The 20787-nt window shown below is 39.1% G+C and overlaps 2 protein-coding genes across 2 annotated transcripts; one reads left to right on the top strand and one right to left on the bottom strand.

Moving 5' to 3' along the window:
- The first annotated feature begins 1794 nt into the window (after positions 1–1794).
- Positions 1795–4614, top strand: LOC144716171 (transcription factor bHLH49-like). The gene is made up of 9 exons (XM_078591244.1): positions 1795–2085; positions 2186–2415; positions 2586–2708; positions 2784–2849; positions 2915–2983; positions 3059–3130; positions 3807–4031; positions 4100–4202; positions 4286–4614. The coding sequence occupies exons 2-9, from the start codon at positions 2212–2214 to the stop codon at positions 4321–4323; spliced, it is 900 nt and encodes a 299-aa protein (XP_078447370.1). The 5' UTR covers positions 1795–2085; positions 2186–2211; the 3' UTR covers positions 4324–4614.
- Positions 4615–15352: 10738 nt separating this feature from the next.
- PSP (3-phosphoserine phosphatase) lies at positions 15353–20041 on the bottom strand. Its single transcript, XM_078591151.1, has 9 exons — positions 19914–20041; positions 18552–18782; positions 18327–18459; positions 17833–17940; positions 17643–17736; positions 16958–17014; positions 16505–16654; positions 16385–16438; positions 15353–15663 (listed from the first exon to the last, which is right to left on the bottom strand). Exons 2-9 carry the CDS (start codon positions 18769–18771, stop codon positions 15538–15540), a joined length of 942 nt encoding a protein of 313 aa, XP_078447277.1. The 5' UTR covers positions 18772–18782; positions 19914–20041; the 3' UTR covers positions 15353–15537.
- Between the last annotated feature and the right edge of the window lie 746 nt (positions 20042–20787).

Here is a 20787-nt window from a genome sequence, read left to right as displayed (position 1 = left end):
ATGCATTTTTTTTTAATTTCAAACTGTAGAGATAGCTATTTAGATTTGCTCCCTAATCAACGTACAGCTTGATTATCCAATTTATTGAGATTAGAGAGGTAAACCCATTTCAATTACAGATGAAGAAAAATGAACAAGAGACCTATTGATTAAGCTCAACCATGGATCAATTTGTTAATTTTGAACAGTAAATAAATAAGGTATACTTTAAGATAAACATCTTAAATAGAGGAAACTCTATAGACTGATCACTCGGGCAGTCAGAGAGAAGGGCTATATGTAAAACTTGCAACGTTTAAAGGTTGAAATTTGAAATTGGAACCTAATTAAATAGAGAACATATAAAATACAAGTTTAAGAGAGTCAAATAGCTAAGAAAATTAATGTAGAGTGAGGGGATAACCTAGTTATCTTCTAAACTAAGCTTAAGTAGAACTAATTTTAGAAATCTGAAACTTATCCTATAGAGATGCTCCAATTTAAAGTTGTACAGAGAGAAATCTCTGTAATCAACAACTGAGATTAATAATTTGGAGAGGTGTTTTTTTTCTTACTAATAAGCTTCACCCCGCTATCAAATTCCAGATTTTGAGATACAGTTGATTAAACTTCAGAAATGACGACAGTCCAATGAAGAAAAAGCAAAATCAAAACCTTCTATCCATATATTTTTTAAATAGTTACATTAAATGATATCCCAGCTGTCGAATATTTTTTTTGGATTTACCAAATCCTGCAACCATATCTCTGTCGCCAATCATTGTGGGGTAAAGTTTCAATAACCATTCAGAAACTGCCAAATTATCAAATGCGCATTAAAATCATTTAATTAAGGTATCACCCAAACTATGTGAAATTAAACTTTCAGCCAATACAAATCAGTTTATTCTGCCGACGAGATCTAATATTTAATTTGCCATCAATGTTTCTTGTTTTGGTATACGTTATCAGAAATCGTCTCATAGGATATTTAAATTCAAGTCCAAAATTTTCTTTTGTCCATAAATGTATCTGGGAGAGGGAGAGAGAGGAAGGGAGATGAACGGACAGATAAGGAGAGATGAATAGAGAAAGATGGAGAAATAAAGATGATGAGAGAGAGATAGCGAGAGAGAGGGAGAGGAAGAGGAAGAGATGTATGGACAGATAGAGAGAAAGATGGAGAGAGAGATGCCAAAAGAGAATTGGAGAGAGATAGAGAGAGACATGATGAGAGAGAGATATGGAGAGAGAAAGATGGAGATAGATGGTGAAAGAGAATTGGAGAGGGAGATGAAGAGAGAGAGTGAGAGGAAACGGGGAGGAAGAGATATATGGAGAGATAGAGAGAGAAAGATGGAGAGAGAGAGAATGAGAGGAACAGGGAGGAAGAGACATATGGAGAGATAGAGAGAAAGATGGAGAGAGATATGATGAGAGAGAGGGAGAGGAACAGGGAGGAAGGGATATATGTAGAGATAGAGATATAGAGAGAGAGAGAGAAAGATGGAGAGAGAGAGAGAGAAATAGGAAGATATACACATTGAAAGAGAGAGAGAGAGAGGAAGGGAAATCTACGGAGAGAAATAGAAAGAGGAAGGGAAAGATATGGAGTGAGATAGAAAGAGGAAGGGAAAGATATGGAGAGAGATAGAAAGAGGAAGGGAAAGATATGGAGAGAGAGTAAGCTAGAGAGAGAGATCTCAGTCAATTCACATCGAGGACCACTACAGACAAGGTGGGTCTTCTTTTCAAAGGCCCGGGATGTCAGGTGACAAAGCAGCGGCCTATCTGATCCCGCCCCTCTCTCTCTCTACTCTCTCTCTCTAACTCTCTCTCTCTCTCTCTAAATGCCCACTTGGGTTCAGAAGGACTGAATCATGGAAGGAAAGATGAGCTAGGGGGAAGATCCCCATCGGTCCCCTTCCTCACCTGTGGTTTCCCCCTATCTTCTACCCCCCTTCCCCCTTCCCCCCTCTCTCTATCTATCTATCTCTCTCTCTCTAGATTCTTTCTCTTGACTCTCTCTCTAGGCCTCTAGAGCTCCCATGGTGGGAAAGCTGGGGTGATCCGCAAAAGGGTTTCCAAGGGAAGAAGAAAGAAGAGGTGGGCACCGGTCCTTCTGCCGATCCCAGCTTCAAAAATCCCCCCTTTCTCTCTCTATCTTCTTCTTCTTCTTCTTCAATTCCTTCGACCCAATTCGCAGTTTCTTGATCCGGATCGGAACCCTCGATGGAGGAGGGCAAGATCTTCGATTGGCCTGCCGGGGGCGCGGAATTGCGGGACGTGGTCGGCGGATGCGTTGGCCACGTCGCCAATCCCGCCGATCTCTGCCCTCCTGCTCAATTCTACGCCTCCAACTCCACGAATTCATCCTCCGATCGCGCCCCGAGTGGAGGGAAGAAGAGGAAAGTCGCTCCCGCCGCGAAATGCAAGGTACCCACTTCGGAAAACTCGGGTTCTGCGGCAATTAATCGATCAAAATCGCCTGATTTGAGCGGCGCCGGAGAAGGAACTCGTCGGGGATTCAAATCTTTGTCATTTTTCGTCGATGTTAGTCGTAAATTTAGCGTGCAATGCTTGAAGATCCTTGAATTTTTCTCCAGGAAGAGGGCGGTGCCAAGAAATGCAAATCAGAGGAGCCGAAGCAAGACCCGCCGAAGCAGGATTTCATCCACGTTAGAGCCAGACGCGGCCAGGCAACCGACAGTCATAGCCTTGCAGAGAGGGTGAGAAATTGAATCGACCCAGTCTTCTGAGAATGCGCAGTTCAGGAAACCCTAAATTAAGAGGAAATTTCTCAGGTTCGGAGGGAGAAGATCAGCCAGAGAATGAAATTTCTGCAGGATCTTGTCCCCGGGTGCAACAAGGTAGGAATATTTTTTGTTTTTTTGGTGAAATTTTAAGGGACAAGTATAAATTCGTGTTCTTGTAGGTGACTGGGAAGGCTGTCATGCTTGATGAGATTATAAACTACGTTCAATCGCTGCAACGCCAAGTTGAGGTAATCAATCGGAGATGTATCTGCTTAAAATTGTGGTGAATCTATCTGAATCTCTTGGTCTTCATCTCTATGCAGTTCCTCTCCATGAAACTGGCCACGGTTAACCCTCTACTGGATTTCAACATAGAGAGCCTTCTTTCCAAGAGTGTGAGCATTTCTGGCCCCTCATCCTATTTTTCTAAAATTTACGATCTCTTTTTAATTAGACGGGTCAGTTGCTGCAATTGTCTGATTTATTTGATCTCTAATGACTCAACTGCTGCAAGTGCCTTCATCCTTGCTTTCTGAATTACATGATTTCCTTTTTTTCTGAAGTGAATTATTTATTTTATTTTGATGGGTCAGATTACCGTTTGCCGTCCCCGATGATGATGATGTCGCCATCATTACTGGTCCATGTCTTGTAAGGTGATGAGGACATCATCATTGTCATCGTAGTGGTCATCCTTTCATTGTATCTCTGTCTCTCTCTCTCTCCCTCCATTCATTTCTGTCAACTTGTCAAGACACTTTCTCACAAGTGGCCAGTTGAGGCTCTTTCTCCCTCTCTCTCTCTCTCTCTCGCTCAATTATTTGTCCACTCAGTCACCCGAGCTTGTCCTCTCGCCATTGTCATCTAGTTTTCTCTTGAAAATCATCATTGTTACACACTCACCATACACTGATAATTATGGCTTTGTCGGCGGGGGGGGGGGGACAAGTGTAATCGTCCTTGTCTTCTAAACTTTCTGATTTATTTTACTATTATGGGGATCAGATGCTGCTAATGCCTTCCTTGATCCTTATTCTAAACTCTCTGATTTCTTTGACTTTGATTGGACAGATGCTACAACTGCCTTCATCCATGCCAGAACCGGGCTACGGTTTTGAATTTCCGGTGACATCCGGCTTCCAATTCGGGGCTGCGCCGCCAGTTTTGCTGCCTTCCCAGCAGCATGATCAGCATCAGGGACCCTCCACAGATCCAAATGCCATGATTGGAAGGGCTCAAACCCAGTTCTCTCTATCCCCAGTAGAGAGCTTTTCTCATGTTCTTCCTCATCCTCAGGTAGCTAATTTTACTTCATCCCCTTAGAATTAATTCAAAATTTTGCTAAATCTTTCGATCTCTTCTAGTTGGGCTCTCTTTGGGAGGATGATCTCCAAAACTTTGGGCATGTGGGTCTTAACCATAACCAGAACTCAGATCTTGTTTCTCCCTCTTCACAGAGCTTTCATGGTGAGATTATAAGTAGTCCCTCTCACTTTCTCTCTCTTCACTGCCGTTCTCCCTTCTCTGCCTTGCTGACTTTATTTTCTTAGCTTTATTGCCGTCAGACAACATGAAGATTGAGCTTTGAGTATTGAGGAGAGGGTGGAGACTGGGCCTCTGTACATAAGGAGGGAAAGAGAGGCCTCACATTACTCAAATTCTTCAAGCTGAAGTATGATTCTTTGAAGGAGCTCTCACAGGTACCTGCTGTGAAATATCCAACCATAGACAATTTGCATCCTGTGGTGCACAGATTTTGTGCTCCGCGTGAGAGATGTGCGAGGAAGATCATCGGCATGACCATCATCATCATCATCATCATCATCATGTGTGTTCTTGTTCTTGAGATATAAATTCGGCTATTGAAATTCTTCATTCACATTTTCTTGCATGATCATAAGACCCTTTTAGGTGAACCCATTATTAGATCTGATCACCTACGTCACTTACTGGGAAAAGAAGAACAGAAAGTTATCGATTCCTGGGTTTTCTCATCAGCAGATTGAGCCTATTTCAACTACGGAGGAAGAACATAATGCTTTTTTTTTCTTTTTGATAATAAAATGGTTTAAGGGACCATTAAGAACAGCATCCTAGACAAAGTGGGTGGTTGTAGGATAAAGTAGTTTTAAAAAACAAGGGTGGTCCTCAAAAAAGTGGGGATGAACAAGGGAGTCTACCGACGTCCCTCTGTGGCCTGTTTATCTTGGTCTTTTTCTCTCTCTAGCTTGGGTTGGCCATCCTTTAACAGGCATGTGCGCCAGCATCAATCACACCTCTTACTATATCAGCAACAGAAGAAAGTTTTCTATTTTATCCTTGTCTCTCTTGTTTTCAAAGAAAAATTAATGTCTTAAAAAACTCATGCCTCAATAATTGTGCCTAATGTGAGAAAAGTATGGGTGATTTCATGGAAGATTGACATTAGGGGGCTGATAAGTGGTGAAAATTAAAAAAAGGTATCTAAATGAAGAACGTTACACCAAACACTGGACCATTATATGAGGATGAATAGGTTTTGGAAATAGCTATTAGATTAAAAAATATGAACTACAAGAAACTCGTCAAAAAGAAGGGAAGGCAGATGAAGAGGAAACCATCCAGGGAAAAACTAGTAAGAACTTTTTAATGATGAGTTCCCTCTGTAGATGGTGTAACTATTTATCCCTTTCCTGAGGTCTTCATAGTTAATACTCGATCCATTTAATATCCAGCACTGATTGTGCTCAGGTCCAGGTTGCCTTATGTAGTGAAAATTTGGTAGTTATTTCTTCGATCTCATTATGTCTTTATGCAAATAAAAAACTATAATAAAAGTAGTACTGTACTGTGACTTATTTTACAATGACATCCTGACACCCCTATTTGAGGAAGCATTTCCAACATTTAATGACGTCTTTTATGAAACAACAAAAATACTTTTCTTGCTCTAATCAGAAGAAGGATTCAAAGTCACAAATACGAGTCATCTCCTTATGTCACAAATGCTCACAGCCCTATGTAGGATAGTGACTGATGTGAATATCAATGCCCAACAAAAATCATACCGATTCAGGGATCACAAATTTCAGTATGCATTTGCATAATGCTTGAAATGAGATGTCCTTATTAAACCCTTGACAAAGCTGAATAATATTAAATTTTTATCTAACGTTAATACAGAGTAACTTATTGATTTATCTCCTCGATTATCTTTACAAATATATTATACTCCTCAGACCTATGTCTGTATATTTATTTATGTCTTGAAAAATGGTGTACCATATGTATTCATAGAGAATAATTTCCATAAGGATAAGAGCTTTATGACCATCTTGTCTCACTACTTTTCTTATAATACTATTATCTCTCCCTTAATTTTGTATATAAATTAGATTTTATCCCCTTCGTTTGCCCTTTTTTTGAGCTTGCACATGGGATAATATCTCTTATCAATCAAATATATTATGAAGTGATAACAATATCTCTCTAAGTGAGACATAGGAGGGTCCATACTCATCATCAAGAACATTCCCAATTTCACTTACACAACAGAAAAGAAACAGCCTAAAAGAGTGATGAAAATCCAAAGAAAAGAAGGGACCTCTCTGGTTTGAAGCTTTTTACTGCATACTCTTCTATCTGACATTTTGTTTCCTTTTTCATTAAGGCTTTAAATACTTTGATATTTTATAATTTTCTTATTCAAGCCAACAGACCAATCGGGGACTTTCTGATCTCATTCTTCTATCAAAGTTCCAGTCCGTGTTGAAGTATGCGATATTTTTAAGGCTCCTCAACATTACTAATTTTACTTCATGTAATTTTGTAAATATAAATCTGATTTACTTACTAATTATTTTTTAAATTATATTTCATATCTATGTCATCTCTAAATCAATATACCTCTTCCTAATTCACCTGCTATTCATTCTCTCTTTCATTACAAAATTATGCTCTAGAGAACATTCTAATGACACATAATAATCATATTGCCATTTTGAAAAGTGATTTCTTCTCATCAATCTCTTGCCTTTATCATATCTCTCCATCCTCAACGGGTTCAGGAATAAGGAACATCTTTCTCTTTTTTGTGAATATTTCATATAGTACATCTCAGTCAGTGATCCATCCATAACATGTATTGACTGCCTTAAAGAAAACATGCGTCGAAAATAATTCTTCATTTATAAATTCATCATTTTAAAATTTTTAGTAACTGTGGATAATATTTATGTTCTTAAATTTTCTAAAGTGATTCATTATTTATGGACACATCAAGTGGGATCATAACTCCTCCATTTGGTATTTTGTGATTAATATTGAAACTGTACTCTTGAGTTATTCAAAGATATGTGGAGTTTCCAGAAAGTTTATAATAAAATTTTCTCTTAATATCAGGCAGTTTATCATTTTCTCTTAAAACCCATAAATATAAGGCAGTTTATCATTTTTATGAAAAAATCAAAGAATTTAAAATGAGAATAATTAATAATACCACCAGGTTGACATTGGTTTTAAATGCTTTGGATGCATGCACATTTCATCATACATCTAAAAACCTTTGAAAGAGACCTATTCAGTAAAAGGCTACAAAAGCGAATGCATATTAGGAGCCTAATGGAACATAGATGGTATATTACAATTGTGAGAATATACTACAACAAGCTTTAGTAGGTATCATTTTAGAATGACTCCGAATTGGGATATTTTACTTTGACTCTGAGGAGCATATTTCAATAATGATGGGGTGATTTATAATTCCATCAGTTGTTATTTTATTATTAGAATATTTATGTATATGTAGATATATGTGGTGTTGCTTTCTGACTCGCCCTGACTTGGAGAATGTAGTGTGATTCAAGGTTTGTTTGAGATGCATAATTGGCTAAGTTTTTGGGAGAGTAAATTGAGGATAATACAGGTCCATACCCAGAGAATATGCTAATTAGTATCATAAATTAGGATAAAATATCTCAAACAACATCATATTATGATATCCGTATTTTCCTAATATGCATGTGAGTATATAATACTAATTTGACACTTAAAAAAAACTATTTTCTCACTTAATTAGTTAGTTAAAAATAAATTTAAATAAATATTTTCTTAAGAACTACTTCAACCACTTTCTTAGATCAATTAGGGATAAATTAAAACCAAAATTATTTTTCATTATCAAATAGGTAAAACCAATATTTTAATGAAAAATTAAATAGATCGTTATATATTGAAATATTACAGAAATATATATTATATTGAGTTAATATCATGAGGAATAAAGATAAAGATAAAATTTAATTGATATAAAAATGGATGGAGATCATAGAGGGTAGATACAGATATTAAATTATAGTCGCATAAATTTTTGGGACATAATAAGTGATCTGGAGGGAAGGGATATTATTTGGGGGTTATCCCATTGAGAGAAAAAAAATCAATTATTGAATTTTATTTATTCATATTGTAACAACTTTCTTGGTAACACATATTTGAGAAAGTATTCAAGAGGAAGAGAAAAGACAGGAGTCATTGGAGAAGGAACATCTAGTTGAGAGGGTTGATATGTATATTCAAATTCATATGATATGATATGATCATTCAAATATTTTTTTAAGTGAGCGTCCAGGCAAAATATTATACTGGATATATGATCATGGAACGATACAAACCTGTATAAATTAGAATACGCACATATTTAATGTCAAATTCATTAAACATGTACAGATTACATAAATACTTCTACATATTGTTTATACTAAAAAATTGGGTTAAACATATCAAATTTAAATATCATTATGTTTTATTAAATATTATACAGGAAATATTTAATCCTGTATTATTTATCCAATGTCTTATCCATTTCATTTTTTTTGGACAATTTCATTTCACTAAAATATTAATGATACGATTCATTCCTGAAATTCAAAGGTTGATGTTAAATTTACACATTTCAATATTGTTTAAGATTCCAAAATAAATTTAACAAGATTTAAAATGTTGATAAATGGATTCAAAACAAGCACTAATTATATTTAACAATCTGATCCTCACATATTAAAAAATCCACGAGAAGAAAACATACATTATTTAAATTAGGTTATCTGTGTCATGATTTTCATGTCTGTTATGGAATAATTTTCTGCTGCTACCTGTACATGTATTTTGAAAGAATCTATAAAATTTGATTTCTATTAAATAGATGCATAAAGCCAAAAATCAGATCTGAGAAAATAGAAAAATAAATAGTGTTGTTTAAAATAACAGCAATTTATTATTTTTGTAGAAGCGAAAAATTTAAGACTCAACACTTTATATAACTTTTAAATGGATTTAAAATGTTCCGGTGCTGAAACAAGACCATGTCGGTATCTGAAGTTATCATAAATATTAATTAATTTTGGTTATCTTGTATAAAATAGTTTCATAGTGTAAAATGTTAAAAGCCTTGGTTAAAACTCACCTATGTGTGAGAAGACTGATAGTTCAAAATTCTTTATGGATTTGAAGAAAAAAGCAAACATAATTTAATACGATGATAGATCTATCAAAAACAAATACTAATTATATTTGGTAGTCGCATCCTAACATATTAAACTATCAATAAAAAAGAAAAATATATCATTATTATTAGGTTAGCCATGGCATGACTTTCGTGTATGTGTTGTAAAACAGTTTTCTGTGGCTACATGTATATGTGTTTTGACAGAATCTACTATAGGGCCAGATACCTAAGTGTGAGTGATCTTTAACAGTGGAGGAAACAAAAAAATATATATCTGAATGATAGAAAAATATTGTGTTGTTTACAGCAAACACCATTGTATTATTTGTGTAAAACATACAAAGTTTAAGATTTGACACTTCATAAATTTTACATAGAATTTAAATGTTATAGCACACAATCTAGCCCATACCGGTGACTAAAGATATTTGAAATAGAAACTATTTTTTATTCCATAAAATGTTCATAGACTTATTAAAAACTCACCTATCTTTGAGAAGGTTGATATCATGTTTACTTATTTGAACATTCTATTGGGATTCAAAATTAACTTTAACAAGATTTAAAAATTTTATAAATGAATGAAAACAACTACCAGTTATATTCGGGAGCCTCATCCTAACAGAGTAAAATACCCAGGAAAAATAAAATATATGTCAATGTATATAGGTTAGACGTGTCATGGCTTTTGTGTATATGCTATGAAAACGTTTTCTCTGTCTACATGTATATATGCTTCCAGAGAATTTATAATAGAGCCAGATCCTTCAGTGTGACTGGTATTAAACAGTCAAGGGAACAAAAAATATCTGAAACATAGACAAATAAATACTGTTTTTTATAAACACGACAACATGTTATTTTTTATAAGTGACAAAGTTTAAGACTAGACACTTCATATAACTCTTATGAAATTAAAATTGTCTGGTACTGATGCAAGAAGACACGTCTATAAGTAGTATGAATAGAACTTAATTTTTGGACCTTGCCTAAAATAGTTTTACTTGAAATGTCAACAGACTAGGTAAAAACACACCTATGTGTGAGAAGGCTGATATTAAGCTTACTTATTTCAACGTTCTTTTGGGATTAAAAAATAACTTTACAAGGATTCATGATGTAACACGACCTGCCGGGATCGAGCGGCTCGTGTTAACACCACAAGGAATGGAGGGCAGAGCGGCAGCACGGGGCGGACGCTCCAGCAGCAGTGGTTGGGTGGGCCCGGCTTCGTCCTGCTATCGAGCGACGGAGATAGGCGTCGGCGGTGCGGAGCGGCGGCTGTATATCCTACTACGGGATGTACTACGCAGCGGTAAACTAGCGGCGGCGTGTCATCCAACGATCGTCTCCCCCTGAAGCTTCTCTAGGAGATCGGAGTGACGGGTAAGTGGCTACGGACGGCGCAGCGGCATAAGGTGGTTGCCTCTACAATCTATTGGTAGACTAAAGAGGCTTAACTACGAAGGCTGTAACTAGCTACGGCTCTATCTAAGAAGGCTCTAGCTAACTATGAACGAACGTGAGCATCGGCGGCAGTACATCATCCGGCGACTACTCTTCTCGGAACTAAACTAAGGGACTCGAGACGCGCAAATGGTGCGGGTGAATGTCGTCAGAGGGCTGGAGGCGGACAGGTCGACGGCGGTTGGCGGCAGGGCGGCCGTCGCTGACTGTGGTGGCCAGATCGGTCGTGATGGCTGTGGAGGCCGTGGCGGCCGCGGTGTCCGCGAAGACCGGGGCGCTCGAGACCAGAGGGGAATAATCTCTCATTGACCGGCTACGCACCAACAACATTCCTCCCCCTTAAAACTTGAATTCGATTTTTTTTCACCGGTTTTGAAAGTGAATTTAAAATTTGAAGTGGGGAAGATCCTCATCTGACTTTGATTCAATTTTCAATCCTTTTAATTTGAGGAGGTGGCATCCTTGGGTTTCATATGGACTCGGTGAGACGAGTAAGAAATGCAGAGTGGATACAAGAAACCTTAAGGAAAACACCGGTGAGTTTACAGTATGGAGTCGATGACAATAGTCAAATGATGATAATCAAAAGATGGCAAAATTCATGAAGTCTTAAATTGAGTAACTCATATAAGATTCATTTATATGAAACTAAGCGTCAATATTAATTAGGACGGGGAATGATATAGCATTAAAATCTGTAGGTTTTTGAATACGCATTCTATCGAAAACTTTTCAATCATCCATTTCTAAAATTGATATTCTTCATTTTCTCTGCATTTTTTAATGCAATAAAAATATCTAAACTATGCGTAAGACCCCATAAATCATTACATCTCTTAATCTACCATTTTAATGCTTGTAATTAAATAAATATATATATATATATTTCAAGTTCTTCTTTAAAAATATTAGATAAATACTCTCGCTCTTGATAATTTTTTGATGTAAATTACTACTTATTTTCTCTTAATTTTTCATCCTTTCAGATAATTATTCAGCTATCTTTCTCTTTAAATTCTACTTATTCATCTATCGAGACATCTTCCTACATTTTATTTATCTTTGAATTTAAAAATATAAAATAATCACAATTTTTCCTATTAACACTACTATGCCAATATCTAATACCCCCTCTCTTCTCACTCCTTAACTAATTCTACCTCCAATGATACGTCAACAGTAAGATTAAAAATTCATAAATATAATTTTATTGAAGTGAAATTAACAAAGACATATTAACTCATCTAATTTTTCTTTATCAGTTAGCGAATAGAGGTTATTGGGTCATTAAAACTATTAAATCAACTGATCCATAGGCCTAGGGACTCACACACAAATGTGGTTTTGAATGTTGGAAGACATACTTGGGTTTTAGGGGTTTATGAAATTCACCAAGGGAAGAGTTCTTCAAGTGCCCATTCTTCTTGCCCCTTCTCTTGTTGGTTGCCCTCCTCTCCGGATATGATTGGAATGGTGAAATGATGGTGGTGGATCACTTAAAAGGATATTTAAAATTGATGATATTTGATGTGCCAAGGATCACATGAATATGTCTGGAGGCCAGATGGTAGAACAACTCATAATGGCTCACGTGAGGACCCGAGATAAGGGAGATACGATTCCTACAAATATGTTTTCATCATCAGGTTTTTGATGCCAGACGTCGTCAAGACGTCGTCCAGTCGACACCGAGGGTAGCGGCTCGGAATCGAGTCGAGATCTAGATTGGACAGCAACGACTAGCGTCGTCTGATGATGCTAATGGACAGGTATAAATGGCGATGACGAATGCGTGCAAATCCTACTGTCGTACGTGCGTGCGCCGAAGAGCGGTGTTTGCCGTTCCAGAGAATGACGGGGTCGCGTCTAGTGAGGTCAAACGGACCTCCCAAACCTCGCCCGAGAGGGTCGAGGGCGAGTGCGTCGCCGAACGGGGACACCCCGCTGATATGCTCACACGCGTCGGGAGAACCCGACTCGTACCGGGCAGGTAAGACTCTCGTATAATTCGTCGGTTTCTCAACCTATCTCGCTCACATATATCTAACCCGAGCGCGGCGGAGGCAAAGCGAAAGTGCACTGAAGAAAGTAAGAGACGTAAGAACAGGAGCAGGGGAGTACCTTCGTCGTGCTGGCGACAGATATCTTGTATCAAAGGGAGATCCGTAGACAACAGGAGGCCAAGGCGCCGACGAGAGACTGGTGCGGAGCGGAGGGTGGCGAAGGCGTAGACGTCCGCAGGAGACGGGGCGATTAGTTGCGAGCAGGGATGTGGAGGTGAGCGGCGGGCACAGCGTGCGTGCGGTCACGGTGCGCGGCGAGCGTGCGCGCGCGGACGGGCAGCGCGCAGGCGGTGGGTCACGACCGCAGCTCACGGCGTGCGCTACGCGCAGCCGGCGCACTGCGTGGGCGCTGCGTCGGCCGGGGCGGCGCACAGGGATGGGTGTGTGCACTGTCGACGACGGGCAGTCGGGGTGGAGGCCGACGGCAGCGGCGGAGCAGGGTGAGCGGGTAACTCGACGGCGGCGGACAGTCCCCGTAGTCAGGGTATAGCAGCGCGGACAGGGACCGCGATGGGCGGCCAGGAGGCCGACAATCGGCAGCAACGTCGGGCAGTGTAGCGAGCTCGCGTCGAGCAAACGGCCGGCCGGCTCTACCGCGACAGCAGCGAGCGCGACCGGTAGGCACGCACGGGCGGAGAAACGAGGAGGGGACGTGGCGGGTGGTTATCTGGCGGAGGGTCGGCGGCGCGACGGTGTTCTGGCGGGAGGACGGCGGCGCGACGGGACTCCGGCGGGAGGACGTCGGTGCGGCGGGGCTCTGGCAGTAAGACGGCGGCGCGACAGGGCTCTGGCGGGGGACGGTGGCGCGGCGGGAATCTTCTCTCCTTCTTCTCTTCTCCTTCCTCTTCTTCTTCTTCTTCTTCTTCCTCTTCTTCTTCTTCTTTCTTTCTTCTTCTTCCTTCCTCCACGATCGTGACTCTTGGACTCCCAAAATATGTTATAACTTTCAATGAAAATCAAGAGTAGTAGGAGGGGCCGCCCTCCCCTCCCTTATATAGGAGAGAGGAAAATGGGCCCCCATAGCAACAAAAGGAAAAAGAAAGAAAAGGGAGAAAATAAAGGGGTGTTAGGCCCACTAAAGTATGGGGGAGGGGAAGATGTCCTCATATGGGCCTTCCCCTCATTACAATGACAAAGTGAAAGACGAAAAGCGACGAAAGGAAATAAAACGGATAAGTAGAGTGCTCCGACGATGGGGACGGCGCGTCGTCATGCCGAGTATCTGAACCCGGGGTCGCGCGTCGATGCAGCGGCTCGTCGTGTCGGCTGGACACGTGTCGATGGCAGGCTCAATGACGGTGCTGGCTCCTCGCGTGACGACTCTGCGGTGTCGGACGGTGTCGCGCCGTCAGTTTTCAAGGTCTGGTATGATTCCATTTTGTCTTTTGATGGATGAATCACATATGAATCATGTCAATCATGGCCTCTGAAGTCTCAGATTGATTTCCTAATTTCATTAGGTTCCATTTAAAAACACAAATCATATATAATTGTCATAAATTGGGTAACACTAATTGGTCATTTTTTATATAAAATATAATAGAGTTTGCGTCATCAGTATATTCAAATGTCATTTTTACTTTATATCTATCTATATCTAGAGACTATCTCACAGACTCACACATATCCTTGTTTTACTTGAGGTCCTTCCCTTCTTGTGATTTTGTATCAATTCAAGAGCGGATGCACGGAATACCATTCCGTTAAGACCATGAAGCAAAATATATAGAAATATATATGGAGTGTGTGTGTGTGTGTGATAAGTCATTCCCATGACTGTCGTGATTTTGATACACATCAGCCATTCGCTAACCTTTGAGGCGACCTTCATTGAACGTCACAGCTCAGTTTTCTCAGCTCTCACTCTCACCATGTATCCAAAATTCCCTCTTCGCCCTCCGACAATAACCTATTCTTATATTGCTCAATATTAGTGCGACGATCTGGATCCAGACCAGTTATCTACTTGATTTTCATTCTCCTAATAAACCTTTCACATATAGATCAATTTTCGTTTGAATATTTGGTTTTAGATGAGACTTTTCCAGTTGAATTGATCAATTTCTCAGAGACTTATTTTGTGTGATGTTATCCTGATGAGCTATTTTATTGCTGGATATGATGCATTTTGTGTGGAGTTATGAGTATTTGTACACTGGGGGGTTGAATTAAAAACTATGGCGGAGTTAAGGATCAGCTACTTCAAGTAATTCTCCCCAATCATATGCTTTGCCATTCTTATTTATACTTCCCATCCTCATTGGGAAATTAGTTGCTACTTTCTTTAATTATCACGTGCTTTAGCACATGACACTCCCCTTCTGCTATGGCCGTTATTTCCTTATTTCCTAACTTTCTACTTTGATATTGCCAAATCAGTATCGTAACAATGACACATCCCCAAATTAATGTACAGCCCGATAGCAATGAGAGGTTTCAATCTCTCAGAACCAAGTCTTACTCAATAAAAGATTTTCTCAAAGATACTAAGTTCTTGATTTATCAACCTAATTCATAAATCTTCCAAAGAAACTACCATGGAAATGAGAATCAGCTCAGCTACTTTCACAGTTCCACTCCTTGACCAGCTACTCGCCCTCGTATTTTTCTATCATACCAAATGCCATTTTTGGCATTTAAGCACATTGCATTGATGAAGAATAATCCAGACAGAGTGTAATACAAAGAGAGCAAGCAGCCATGGGTTTAAGAATTCTTCAGAGTAAAATAGGCAATTTAAATAAAGAGGAATGAATTTGAATGGAGAAATTGAAGGAAATGAAGATACCTACTCCAGACCGGCGCACAATTCGTTAAAATCAAGTACCAACCAATCCGCAGCAGCTGCCACGGACGGTCGAAGCTGGATTCCACCATAGCAGATGAACAGGTCAGCGCCACCGGGCTTCCGTGCCTAAAAGCATACAAGGTAATAGCCTAAAATCAAACTAAGTAAAAGTGAAATCCAAAAATATTCAAAACAAAATTTAATACATCAACAAAAAATTAATTATGAAGACATACTGAAAATAATAATAATATAAAAATTATAACATGAAATGAAATACTTATACTCATGAGAAATATTGATTTAATTTATAATCATGAACATGCAACCTTTCTAATTTGTAAACTATCATCTGAGTTGTAAAGGGTAAAAGCATACAAGGAAAGAGCCTAAAATCAAACTATGTAAAAGACACGTTCAAAAATATTCAAACCACAATTTAATACATCAACAAAAAATTAATTATGAAGACATACTGAAAATAATAATATAAAAATTATAACATGAAATGAAATACTTATACTCATGAGAAATATTGATTTAATTTATAATCATGAATATGCAACCTTTATAATTTGTAAACTATCATCTGAGTTGCAAAGGGTCACAAACAGAGACTACAGGAGGATAATGTTAGGGATATTTCTGTCTTTTGCCTTTAAAGAGACTGAACAAGAAGTTGTTGAATTGGGCTGATTAAGAATCAATTGGGTAACCCAAAGCTCCCTCAGACTGTAGATGAATAGAGAAATTAAAAAAAAAAACTTGAAGTTAATTTGATATCTAGAGAGAGGGAGGATAAGAAGTAGAAAGATAAAGATAGAGAGAGAGAGAGAGAGAGAGTTACCTCAAGATCAGTGGCTCCATCTCCCACCATGACTAAAGTCCGATATTGATGCACCTACAATTGAAAACACCATGCTCAAGCTATCAAATATAACTTGTGAAAGTTATATTTGTAAATCACCTTCTTTATATGCCGGATGGCGGATGCCTTGCCGCCACTCCGAGATGTGGGCTCTGCCTCATCGAACCCATCAAACTCTCCCGAGCTCCGAAAAAGAAGCCGATTCGCAAAGATGTTCTCCCGAGGAATCCCAAGTTGAGCCGCAACCGGCTACATCAATTCATCATTCATGTTAAAATGGGAACAATACAAAGGAAAAAAAAGTATTAAATTTTACCAAATATCCCTTCCAATGAAAATAAAATGTCAGCTAATATTAATCCTCTTGAAAAAGTTCTACTAGCTTTATGTTCCCCGATGGAGAACAAAATTTTGGGAAGAATTATATCCTTCCTCCACCGTACGATATCAAGAAAAATAAAATCTGACACGTGATAGACTTGGATTCCGCAACAAGAACTTCCAGATATAGCAAACAAGAATCTGAAGAACAATACAGTGTAGGGAACTAACATGCTTGAGGCAAGTGTAGAGGATGAAGTCAGAACCGAGAGGGAGTCCATTCGACACCTACTCAATAACAGAAAATCAAGAATGCTCTCACAGTTCCGACCCTCTTTTTTTATGACTTTTCTTTGCGGCTTACTTTAACCGAGTTAGACATGGTCGTTCTGTTCTTTTTGTGCGAATTTCTGTGAATTGTTCGTTCTGTGCGGTTCTTTTGTTCGCTTTGTGCGAATTTTGTTCTAGTTTTGTGCGAATGTGCGAATTTGTTCGAATGTGCGAATTTTGTTCGTTTTTGAAAAAAAAAAAGAACAGAATTAAAACAAGGCCCTGTGCGGTTCTTTTGTGCGAATTTTTTGTTCGTTTAAAACAAACAGAACAGAATAACCATGTCTAAACCGAGTGACTCTGACCCTCTTGTTCACACGGGATAGAGATGTATCACATAGTCATACATCAGACGGGCAGGATATTGGTCCCTATTAACATTGACCATGATGACAATAACAGTGGAGACCTTGATGAAAATGTGACAAGAACGATGACAGATGATAATTATGATGACTGAACATGTCCATGATGATTAATGAACGTAACATCCATTGTTTGCAACGATGGGAATACACAGATGACTACGATGATGATGATGATGATAACAACCATAACGATTTTTTTTTCACTTAAAAGAATGCACCTCAATCATCTGCCTGAAGCCTCCAGAAATCAGATAAATCTCAGCTTTCTTGGCCCTCAGCTTATTTATCAAGTCGTGAATACCGGGGGATATCCTGAGAAATTAATGATGATGCCAGAAATTACAGAAATTCAATTTTGGCAGATTAGTTTTATCTCTCACGTCATAAAAATAACAGGATACACAATACCTTGGGGGTCGTCTCTCAAGAAAATCTTGCACCTGCGACAGAGATGGCTTGAACAAGGATAACCTAGCAGCAAGAGCCACCTCGAAGGGAACAGATCCACCCATTGCCCTGAAATTTCCCCCAAAAAATTAAGCCTTATCAAGAACGCGTCTAGTTCTAGAGGATAATGACAAAATTAATTATCATCATTTAAATTCCTGTCATCGTCATTGTGCACTGCTTTAGTGATGATGGTGATTTTTCGATTGCCATTGTCGTCCTGGCCACCAAAAAATGACTACAACGGTGATTCAATTATCGTTTTTATCCTTTGCGCAAGGCTAACAGAGATTGTATGAGGGGGGAAATAAGACGAAAGACTCATCGTCATTCCCCTCCTACCTGCGGAAGAGAAACCACGATGATGATGATTTCACCACTGTAATCTCGCCTTCATCATTTGTGAAGGAAAACACTAAATGCCAATATTATTGCCAAAACAGTTAAAGGAAAACCTTGCTGTCCACTCGGCAACAGACTCCCCTGCCCCGCAGAAATCTGCAAGTTCATCGATCCCCTCGTCTATGCAGACAGTGCTATCAACATCGAAGCACACAACATCGGCATTGCGCCAAATCTCAATAACATCTAGAATTTCAAAGAAAAGGAGATCCTTGTGAATAATGAGAACAGTGAAAGAACTGATAAAGAGGAGAGATTCTCTAGGAAAATCCTACAACCTTGAGAAGGCATTGTATTGCCGTACTGAGCGGAAGCCACTGTCTTGGATGGGTGCTCAGAGATTGCTGTAAGCTTTAGTGAGCTATATAGACGACTACCCAAAGAAAATCTCAAAGAAACTTTAGTCCCTGATGATGGTGACAATGAACAAAGGGACGAATGATGATGATTTTTGGGATGATAGATTGCTGTGGGTTGTGTGCTGATCCTCCCGGCCATGTATTTTTTCTCTGTAGATGAAGTAAAGAGTAAATATGAGAAAATTAGGATGTACTTGAATAGGATGTTGGATATCATGAAGACAAAAGGAGGGTAAGAAACAATATGCGTGCAGACCTCCTAATGAAATAAGTCTTTTGATGAAGACTCCCTCCTCAGCAATATTAGACAGATGAAAAGCTCAATTCAAAAGGATAGGAATAGTCCTGGTGGCAAAAGCATAGAAATTAAAGAAATGGATTCGCAGAATTAATGCGTCATGGTTGCAAAATTCATGAAATTGAAAAAGAACAACGTTCATATGAGGTAATTGGCACATAGGGCACTGAAAAGACCTTACTTTCATAAGGAATAAAAAAAATCCGTGGATATTTGTATAATGCGTTTTACGATTCCAAATTTCTGACCCTCTCCCAACACATACACGGTTTCTCTCATTCGAGGAAAAGCGCAAAGTTTCTGTTTTTCTCTCATTCCATCTCTCTTCTAGCACATAAATTCCCAAATTCAAAGTGTAATACAAACACAATTTCCCTTCCTCTCGCTCTCCCCGACAAAATATACAGTTTCTCAAACTGCAGAAAGTAGCATCCACGATTTGCCTTCTTTTCAACGCTTCTAAACACATACATACAAGGATTCAGCACATACATACATAGATTCTCAAATTACAATAAGAATACGTATACGAATCCCATATATCTACGCACAAATTCTCCCTCAGATACATAGTTTCACCAAAACGATGATCAAATAAACTAAAACGGAGACAACATCATTCGCAAGAGCAAAATAGATCGCAATTCGAGGCTCCAAGTTCTTGCAAAACAACTGCGCTACCAATGAACCACAAACCCAGAGGAAGACTTATATAAAAGAATGTACACATTGCTTTAGGTATACTCTTTCTACCAAAGCAACATAACCACAAAACTCAACAAAATTATCTGTCCGTGAGAAAACTCAGGATCCTTAGCAAAGCAAATAAATAATCATCTGTCCGTGAGCTAAATCAACAAAATTATGAGACGCCGGAAAACAAAAAAGTGCAGATCTCGCAGCAACAAGCCAGGAACTACGGAAGTTATCATTAGAGCGCACTGATGATTAAAAAATCGAAATGAGGGATGAACAAGAAGAACCTGAGGTCGTTCGGATCGGAACAGGATGAGAAGGATGAATAAACTCCAATGAGCTACCGGATCGGCAGCGATTGAGATCGAATTCGGAAGATTCTCCAAGCGAGACGTCGTTCTTCAGAAATGGAAAAGTCTTCAATGAGGAGTGTCCTACAAGCCCTATTTATAGAGCCAGAGTCCTACCAAAGAAGGGAGATATTTCTTGGTAGGGCCATTGGGCCCTACCAAGAAATATCTCCCTTCTCGTCCTGGTTTTAAGCAAGTATCTAAACCTTACCTACACTTCGATCTTGTTCGAGTCTTGGTATTACCCCGTCTCGATACAGCCTCGTTCGGTTGGTTTTGTTGACTTACGAGGTCGAGCAGGAAAGTCAAAGTCAAGTATAAAAAGTCAAACATAGTCCTACACAAGAAGGAAGATACTTCTTCATAGGGCTCCGTGTGGTCGCGTCGTTCTTTTAAGAAAGGATCTAAACCTTACCTAAAGTTTGATCATGTTCCACTTGGGTATTAACTCCTCTTGGTCGGGCCCAGTTCGGTTGGTTTTGTTGACTTACAAGGTCGAGCAGGAAAGTCAAAGTCAAGTAGAAAAAGTCAAACATAGTACTACACAATAAGGAAGATACTTCTTCGTAGGGCTCAGTGTGGTCGCGTCGTTGTTTTAAGCAAGGATCTAAACCTTACCTAAACTTCGATCTTGTCCCAGTCTTGGTATTACCCCGTCTCGACACGGCCTGGTTCGGTTGGTTTTGTTGACTTACGAGGTCGAGCAGGAAAGTCAAAGTCAAGTATAAAAAGTCAAACATAGTCCTACACAAGAAGGAAGATACTTCTTCATAGGGCTCCGTGTGGTCGCGTCGTTCTTTTAAGAAAGGAT

Source organism: Wolffia australiana, chromosome 20 (genome assembly GCF_029677425.1).
Source record: "Wolffia australiana isolate 7733 chromosome 20, ASM2967742v1".
Lineage (NCBI taxonomy): Eukaryota > Viridiplantae > Streptophyta > Magnoliopsida > Alismatales > Araceae > Wolffia > Wolffia australiana.
Note: the sequence above shows the minus strand (reverse complement) of the source record. Positions and strands in the feature narration are given on the sequence as shown.

Coding starts and splice junctions, on each gene's coding strand:
- LOC144716171 (XM_078591244.1), top strand. CDS start 2,212: ATGGAGGAGGGCAAGATCTTCGATTGGCCTGCCGGGGGCGCGGAATTG. Junction 2,709..2,783: donor GTCATAGCCTTGCAGAGAGG/GTGAGAAATTGA, acceptor GAAATTTCTCAG/GTTCGGAGGGAGAAGATCAG. Junction 4,203..4,285: donor CTCTTCACAGAGCTTTCATG/GTGAGATTATAA, acceptor TTATTTTCTTAG/CTTTATTGCCGTCAGACAAC.
- PSP (XM_078591151.1), bottom strand. CDS start 18,771: ATGGCCGGGAGGATCAGCACACAACCCACAGCAATCTATCATCCCAAA. Junction 16,655..16,957: donor TCTACACTTGCCTCAAGCAT/GTTAGTTCCCTA, acceptor GAATTGATGTAG/CCGGTTGCGGCTCAACTTGG. Junction 15,664..16,384: donor ATGGAGCCACTGATCTTGAG/GTAACTCTCTCT, acceptor GTATGCTTTTAG/GCACGGAAGCCCGGTGGCGC.